The sequence below is a fragment of the Gordionus sp. m RMFG-2023 genome, chromosome 4 (genome assembly GCF_954871325.1).
Source record: "Gordionus sp. m RMFG-2023 chromosome 4, tfGorSpeb1-WG-v2, whole genome shotgun sequence".
NCBI lineage: Eukaryota > Metazoa > Nematomorpha > Gordioida > Chordodea > Parachordodidae > Gordionus > Gordionus sp. m RMFG-2023.
The window spans coordinates 4,406,984-4,415,606 of NC_088778.1; the positions used below are offsets into that span (position 1 = coordinate 4,406,984).

General features: G+C 28.6%; 1 protein-coding gene and 1 long non-coding RNA gene across 2 annotated transcripts; both read right to left on the minus strand.

Moving 5' to 3' along the window:
• Nucleotides 1-284: 284 nt before the first annotated feature.
• LOC135928157 (uncharacterized) lies at nucleotides 285-1,631 on the minus strand. The gene is made up of 4 exons (XR_010572246.1): nucleotides 1,380-1,631; nucleotides 1,140-1,232; nucleotides 826-1,077; nucleotides 285-418 (listed from the first exon to the last, which is right to left on the minus strand). It is a non-coding gene; the product is annotated as an uncharacterized LOC135928157 (long non-coding RNA).
• A 669-nt stretch (nucleotides 1,632-2,300) lies between these two features.
• Nucleotides 2,301-8,159, minus strand: LOC135928250 (N-acetylated-alpha-linked acidic dipeptidase 2-like). Its single transcript, XM_065464655.1, has 6 exons — nucleotides 8,113-8,159; nucleotides 7,580-7,723; nucleotides 6,235-6,373; nucleotides 5,755-5,880; nucleotides 3,169-3,292; nucleotides 2,301-2,491 (listed from the first exon to the last, which is right to left on the minus strand). Exons 1-6 carry the CDS (start codon nucleotides 8,157-8,159, stop codon nucleotides 2,301-2,303), a joined length of 771 nt encoding a protein of 256 aa, XP_065320727.1.
• Nucleotides 8,160-8,623: the final 464 nt, after the last annotated feature.

Below are 8,623 nucleotides of genomic sequence, written 5' to 3' on the forward strand. Positions count from 1 at the left end.
CAGGATACGTATAACTCAATAAATCATTTAATTAGTCATTCCCACTATTACAACTGTTCCAATCGGTAATGATATCGCAATCCAAAACGTTAAAATTTGTAAGTCAGTTTTGGAATTATTAGATAATTGTTGTAGTGCGTAAAGTAAGTCATTTAAGGCTGGAAAACCAGACCCACTATTTATATCTGTATTAGATGGCCTAATGTCAAGTGTTTATAAAAAAGTTTGTGGGGCAATCCATATGTGTCTAAGAAACCCCTTTCAATTATCAGTAATTTATCGTTCAATGAACGAGTCTGTATGACCGAATAATTTTGTGTATTTGACGAAGTGGTGTTGGTGAAGGACGGTAATAGTGAATTCATTTGGAAAATTGTCATCTTACTATCGAAATATGTTATGGCAGCCATAAGATCATCTAGACAATGTTTATTTAAGAAAATAATAATAAATCATTATATTCATTTCAAAAAGTATATAAATATTTTCAGAATAAATATTACTATATGCCAAAATATACTTAATTTCATTATTTATTTAAGACTCGAATATAAAAGATTCTTGGAATTTAAGAATTTAACATTTTCGTCAATTTTTTAATAAACTAAAAGAAAAAATCGGCTTACAAATAAGGGAAATCATTCTTAAATACTTATATCAGTTGGGGGAAGATTTTATATTTTAAAAAATAAGGATAATGCGTTGACAAACAAATCAATAAAAAGATTTTAAAAAAATAAAACTAAGAAAACAAAAGAAATTATAAAAATGATTTAAGGATTCTTAGAAATTAGTATTATAATGAACGCTTGTGAAAAAATTTACTCATGCATATCCTATTGAATTCCAGGGTGCTGAAGTCTTTAATTATATTTCTATAGAATTTCGTTAAGGAATATCCATAAGAGGCAGGTGATAGGGGCACGATTTGAGAATCAGACAAGTAATGAACTAGTATAGCTATTAACTGACTTGCCGCTTTGTGATAAATAAATTCTGGATATATGTGCTTGTGAACATTGTAAAAGTGTCATATCTAGTATGGTACAAAGGATAATTCGGTATATTCATATCTTCCTATATTGTAGTATATAATTTAATAAATGTTTTAATATTAGTTTGCAAAATATAAGATTTACTATATAGGTATATTTTCAATAGGCAACGAGGTCGGAAAATGACTTCTTAGTTCAATATTGAATAATGTTTGGGGAGTGGAGGTGGTAGCAAATCTGGATTATGGATGTTAAAAAAATGTAAGGTTTTATTTAAAGCAAATAGAAATAATTTTTCCATAGCCAATTATAGACACCTATTATTAGGTAGATATATGTGGTTTTGATATTTATTTCAATATTTTTTACTCTATAGCGCATTACCTTATTATACACATAACGTATATCCATAGAAGTCACACCGGCATAATACATGAAAGGGAAAAAATCGCTCCCGCTACCTAACTCTCCTATATCAGGGTTTCCACTTAGGGTCTTGGATATATCTGTCAGGTTCTATATCTCCATTTATACAGCCTATCACATTGTAGATTGGTCTTTTCTCCCTCTTTAAATTTATGTCGAGTTTAACTTTCCTTTATTAGGAGGAATGGTTGGATTATTATGTTACATTTACAAGAGATTATTCAATAACTAATGTAAATTTTTTATATATATTCTCAATATCTTTATGATTATTTTAAATATAGCCCGAAATTTTATTTTAACCGTTCTATAAAAAGGCAAGTTTATCTCTTCATTCGGTAGTATAAATAATAATTTTAATTTATGAAAAAGTATAAAGTTCTCAAAAGTTACCTTTGCAGTTATAATCATAAGATCAAATATATTTAAAAAATAATAATAGACTAACTACCAACCAAATTTATATAAAACGCAACTTAATCTTATCTTGATTTTATATAATCCAAACCAGAGTTTAAAATGCTCTTCAAATTATAAAAATCTTTAAAAATTTTGAATCCACGAAATTTTTTTTAGTAGAAGATTTTGATGAGAATGATGATCAAATAAAATTTTTGATCAAATTTTACCTAAAATTTCATATCTTTCATAAATAAATTATTTGTGATTATAATGCATACTAAATCTTTCATTACGAAAACCATAAATTTTTAAAAATTATTTTATGATCTTCTTTAAAAGTTGTGAATTTGATTAGCTTTATTGTTTTGCTAAATATTTTAGCCAAAAAATAAATCTTCAAGTAATCATTGAATTTTTTTTTCAAACTGAACTGAGAATAAGGAATCTAAAACACGAATCAATCAATTTTGTTTTTTTTTACCACTCAGATTTAGAATCAATAAATCCTGGTCCAGTTTTATAAGTAAAATTTAAGCCACCCGGCCATTCCTGAGGAACGATGATGCCATCCATGCCACTAAATAGGTGCCAAGCATCTGAGTATGATATGGGATAAACTGGTATGGAAGGTAGAGAATTTTTTGGCGGCACATCCCTATACATAGAGGCTACATAAAATTTTTTAAAAAAATAAACTTATTTAAAATAATACTGTTAAAATATTAACTTAGGAATAAAAAACGGTAAAAACAGTAGATAGAATGTTAAGAAATTCGTTTTTAATTGTGCAAGCAAATCTAGTGCGTCAGCAAGATTTTATGGAGAGTAAAGAATTTGTAGGTTAGAGGTTAGATTTGTGGAAAGTTCGGCCCAAATCAGATGTAGCTTACCAGGATCTTTAAATTTAATAAATCGGACGAGGGCTTTAAAGATATTGGCCTGAGCCGGGCTAAATATCGCATAAATGCAAATCACTGCCATATCATCTCGATCTTCCCTGATAAATATTCTTGTTCGATAAATTTTTGTTTTTGGCGAATACCTCACTGACAAATTAAAACCTTTAAAAAAGGGTATTTTTACCTCTATTTTTAAGATAATATAAATTTAAGTATTTTAACTAATTTTGATTAATGCTTTGAGGGTTGGAAAAATATATATCACATTTCCGCCTGCCCTAGCTAACTCGAACTCGGTCAGTGTGAAATTAAAAATCAGGAAATGCATTTTTTAATTTATTCTACTCTAAAAATCTTGACAGACAATAAAATAACAAAATTAAGTAGAGAAGGATATCCCAAAGTCATAGGATCTCCACTGAAAAGAGATACGGTCATCTGAACACCTGATTTTGGCAACCACCAGGTATTAGGGTATACTACATTTGAATCTATACCTTCCAGAGCGTAATTGATAGGATCGGAGTATAAGATAAGACCAGCAAGTTCAAATACTTCTGCATTTTTCACCTTTTAAAAAATTTGTGTTTAAAAAAAAATAAAAATTTAACCGTAGGGTCTTAAAAAGTAAATATGGAAATGACGAATGTGATGTTTGGAGATGAAAGTTTAGAAAAGATAGAGAAAAAATGAAGTGACTATGGTGTGAAGTGTGGTAAAGGATGTTAATAAAAACTCCAATGATTGTACTTACTTTGTCGTAAATGAGTTCACAGTGAAAAGATTGCGACAGAAGCAATGGGTGATGTCGAGAGAAGAGACTGAAATGGTTAGGACATGTTGAACGGGATGTAAATATTAGATCAGATTGAAATTAGAGGAAACATGACCCAGAGGGCGACCAAAGGCAAGTTTGAATATGATAGATAATGAAAGGAAATGCTAGGTTTGACAGGCGGCGATGCTCAGGACCTTTGAAAATGGGAAAAGGGATTAGAATAAAAAATGGCCTACCAGAGTAAACTTAGAAAAAGATCATTAAACGACGACGAGAAAGAAGAAGAATACCACGCGATGATCCTACAAATATATATTAAATCTAAGACAGAAATAAAATGTTTTTTTTGGGTTATCTTTAGTGTTTTTTTTAAATATTTTTCAAAAGTTGCAATATTGTAAATATCAGAGATCGGTGAAGCCCAGCCCTTGGAATTCTTTGAAGATATTCCTCTGCCTGGACCTTCATGTATTAATTATGAAGGAATAAAGTCATGCATTTGCCTAATTATGAGTTTTGTAAAAAAAAAATTACCAAATTTCTTCCTAGTGGGTAGCAGTTCAGCCAGGCCTGAAAATTATTTTGCCTTAAATAAATCCCACTGGAGTAAAATAATAAAAATAAGGAGTACTCAGACTGTATATCGGAATATTTTGCTAATTTTTTGACTTCTGCGTCTCTTAACAATAATAACAATCTTTAAAAAAATTCTATGAAAGTTTAATGCTAATCAAAAGGGGTTTTCATTTGGGGTGATGGTTAAAGAGAGGGGTAGTCCAGAAGTTTTTTGGGGTGCTCGAACAATCCTAATAATTATCTTTTTCTTTCAAATGTAATATATATTTAATTTATGAGGATAGGAAGAAAAATAGTTAGCATATGAGGTTAATTTATTTATTATGGTAGAATTATGAAGATCTGAGAAAAAATTTAGCATACATGAAAAGCGAACGAAAAGAAAAGTTTTAAAAAAATTAGAAAAGATAACAAAGGAGATGTGAAACAAATATGGCAAGTATAAGTTGATTCAAATAAAATTAATTTATGGTGGTAGAAAGAAATTATAAGAACACGTTTTATAGATATAAATCATGTAAATATAAATTAAACCAGGGATCCAAACCGAAATAGATATCGGTTAGGTTCAGATAAAAATAACGGTTCAAGGTTCAGGTTCGGTCCGTAAAAAATAAAAATATGGGTTCGGTTCGAATCTCTAAAAACCAGTTTGAACACTTTTGTATTCAAACCTACTTTAGGATTATGTATAAGGAAAATTTCTTTTTTATTTCATAATTAAAATAAAAACCTTCATTTTTATTAATTTCACATTATAAAATGATATTTAATTTATAAATATAACAAATAAATATATCAATGATTAATTTTAATATGAAAAATTACTTAAAATTTTTTATTAAGCCGCACAATTAATATATTTTCAAAATTCGTCTCACTCAAATTACATATATAAGGAGATAATATAAATTTATTTATTGAAAAACATCTTTCAACACTAACTTGGGTAGCTGGCATTGCCAGTATGATATCAAATTTGACGTGTCATTTATAATACTATATGTAAATAATTTATATATTTGATTTAATTTTTTCCTAGGCATTATAATTTATTAGCTTAAAATATTAAAAAAATGTTGTAAAATGGCAATATACTAAAGTTTATAAAAATTATGACTGACGTTTATCAATCAAATGTGATTGATAATAATTTTTAAAACAATTTGAATATAATTAAAAAAATTTGCAATATACTACTAGTAATAACTTACACATTATTTTATAAGCATAAAATTATGTGACTAGAACCGGTTCAGAGGCATTTTAACGATTCGGTTCAGGTTCGGCTAAAATTTTTTAGAGATTTAGGTTCTGTTTAGGTTCGATAAAAATACCGGTTTTTAGCGGTTTAACGGTTCGGTTCAGGTTCGGTTTGGATCCCTGAATTAAACTTATTACATTTATTAATAAAATTTTTCGATTTGTGAAGATTCAGTATTGTCTTCAGTTCATTTATGTTGTTTTTGAAGTAATGTTGCAAACGGCTCTATTTGAACAGATTTTTTAAAAAAACGTTTAACTCAATATAAGCCTTTAGATTTGGTTAATAGATGTTCAAACCTTTTGTGCCATCTATGACCAAAATCTTCAAGCTTTCGGCTCAAATCAGCAAATTATTTTTTTTTACTAGATCAAAAAAAAATTAAAGAGTGTGTAAATTTTTAGTATTCATAACTTTGGAGCCCCTAAAGATGGAACCATATCTGGCTATACCAATTTTACCTGCCAATGAAATGTTTAATCGGGTCTTCAGATACAAAAAGTCATCGTAGATACCATAATTGACGTAAACTAAACCCGACTTGTATTTTTTTTATGTTTCAAATTATAATTATGAAAGAATTTCATTTCTTTATCCTTTGAGTCATACTTCCTCCATAAGAATTTGTCTTGTTAAATTGGTTTTTAGTATAGGCTAAAAAGCTTTTGAGCTAGGGCATCCTATTTTAGTTTGTTTTAAATATTTGGTGGATTATTTTTTTTCGCATTTTATTCACGTTTTTTTGCTTTTTCCCACTTTCGTTTTGTTTTTTATATAAACCTTTTTTTTTTACTTTTTTGGCTATTTAAGTCGATACAAAAAACCAATATTAAGCAATAAGTCGACCAAACAGTCTAAATACTAATATCAAAATTTTAAAAAGAAAAAAGTAACCTCGATATTTCCATCAGCCGAATCGGCATTGTAAGGTGGAATCAACTCTGAGTCATTTTTATCTGGAAACGAATCTTTGTTTATACCAGTAAATTCCCATATAACGTCACCCCCCTTGTCAATCATAAAACCTTGTTTTCTTTTATAAAGGTAGGTTTATGATTCAATTACATTACAATACTTAGATATACTGACGTGCATTAGCGCTCTTTGAAAAAAAAGTCAGCTGAGAGCATGTCATGTTAGTTTCCCGTATAAGAATCGCGATTTCCCAGAATTATTTAATGAGAAAAATAATATTCAGATCTACATATACTAACCATTCTAATAGCCAACTATATCCTTAGCGACTTTCGGCAACTAAGCCCTCTAGGTCTGCCAATCGAATTACATCATCAGCTCTCTCGGCGCCTTGAGAATAAACTCTGATTTTTTTTAAAAGTTTTCAACAAATATTATTCTAAATTATTTTGCATAAGAAACTAAAATGGCATGTCATCAGCTGTCTTGTATTGGTACATAATATGAATGAACCGTTATTTTAATAAGTGAATGTTATTATGCCATGGGATATGATCTATATAATTTTTTGGTTTTAAAATTATCCTCTTATAAAAAAAATAATAGTTAGTTTTAAAAGCAAAGTTTTAAAAAAAATTAAGCATTTGAAAAATATTTTCTGATTTAAAAATTTTTTTGCCCAAAAAGGTAAAAAAATTTTGATTTTAACTGTGAAAGATTTCTTATTTTAAAAAACCTCGAATTGGGTTGATTTTTAAATACGACCCGATTACGATTTTGATCAATATATTAATATGTAAACCTCAAGATTTGAAAGATAGAGGTCCAAACTGTTCTGCCGCCGAAACTTCTAGGTTTAAATATTTTGACTAGGATGTTAATCAGCTCGTTTTTAAAAATTCAAATTTTGCTTTTAAACAACAACAAAAACCCTATTAACCTGAACGTATTTTTTACGTGAAAGCATTATTTTTTCAAGTTTAAACCATTATTTGAGCGTGTTGAAGTCATTTATAAGATAAATCTTTGAAAAAAAAATTATATTAAGTTCAAAAGTTCATGGCAAAAATATTCTAAAAATTACTGTAATAATAAAAGTTTTAGGCAGTCACATCATATGGTTGGTTACTGAAAATTCATGAAATTCCCATGGATACATTATAACGTATTTTATATAGTGGGGAAAATACGTTAAATTTTCAATAATTAAAAAAAATATTGACAATTACATTTTCAATCAAGTTTAATATATTTATTGTTTTTTTTTACTAACCGTAAATCCAACAATTTTTAAATTAGGATAAAAAAAACATTATTTTGAAACTTCTCATTCGGATAGGTCAACATGACTTGATACGTTTGAATGTTGACTGTATCGAGCTTGAATTTGAGCCATTCGGTGTAAATAGCTTCAGCCGAATATTTCTGCTTTACAGTTCCTGCCACATGAATTCTTTTACTGAAATCACTTATAATTCAAAAAAATTGTATTATTAAAAAATAAATTAGTATTAAAGGAAAACTTTTCAACTTTATTTTATAAATTAGGTTCAGAATTTTAAGGCCCATAAAAAAACACACAATGGAACACTTGTCTTCTGGAAAGATTACTTAACCCCATTTGGGATAAAGACCAAATATGATTTGAGCCCAAAACTGAAAAGTAATTATTCTCGTAGAAACGTAGGCGATTGTTGGAATAAGGGAGAGATGAGGCGGTGAAGAAATGAATGAATATGGTAAAAATAAAATATGAGCGTATATTAAGACTTGAGCCAGAAATGACACTAAATAGACCTTAATAGGCATTATCGTTTTCAGAGATTTTCTGCCCAATCACTGGATGACAGAAGGAACAAGATAAGATCCGGGATTTCTAGCTTATCTGGGAATACTAGAGCCATTTAATCTAACTCCCATGGGATTATATAAGAAGTAAAATGGCTAATTTGTCAAGAAATAAATTCCCAGGATAACGATTCTAAAAAAGTTTAAATAGGTATTCTTCATGTGGAATCTACCAGCTAAACTAAAATATTTTACCTGTAAAGATGGGTTTATCTATAGGAAATCATTTTTGATAGCATTATTTCTAGTGATATACCAAAAAGCTTATTTAAATCTCGAAACTGCTGATGAGTTTATAACTGAATCACTATTTAATCATGAGAGCATACACTTTTACCACATGGATATGACGCAAGATTGCTATTAATAATAAGAAGATAATGGAGAGAATGAAATAGGGGTTGAAAGAGGGTAGGAATTATGGTATTCTATGCCAATTTTGATGCTTTAGATTTACTTTAAAATAAAAGGGGTAGTTAAAATCTTTATTAATGTAACATTATCATTCAGTAAAATGAGC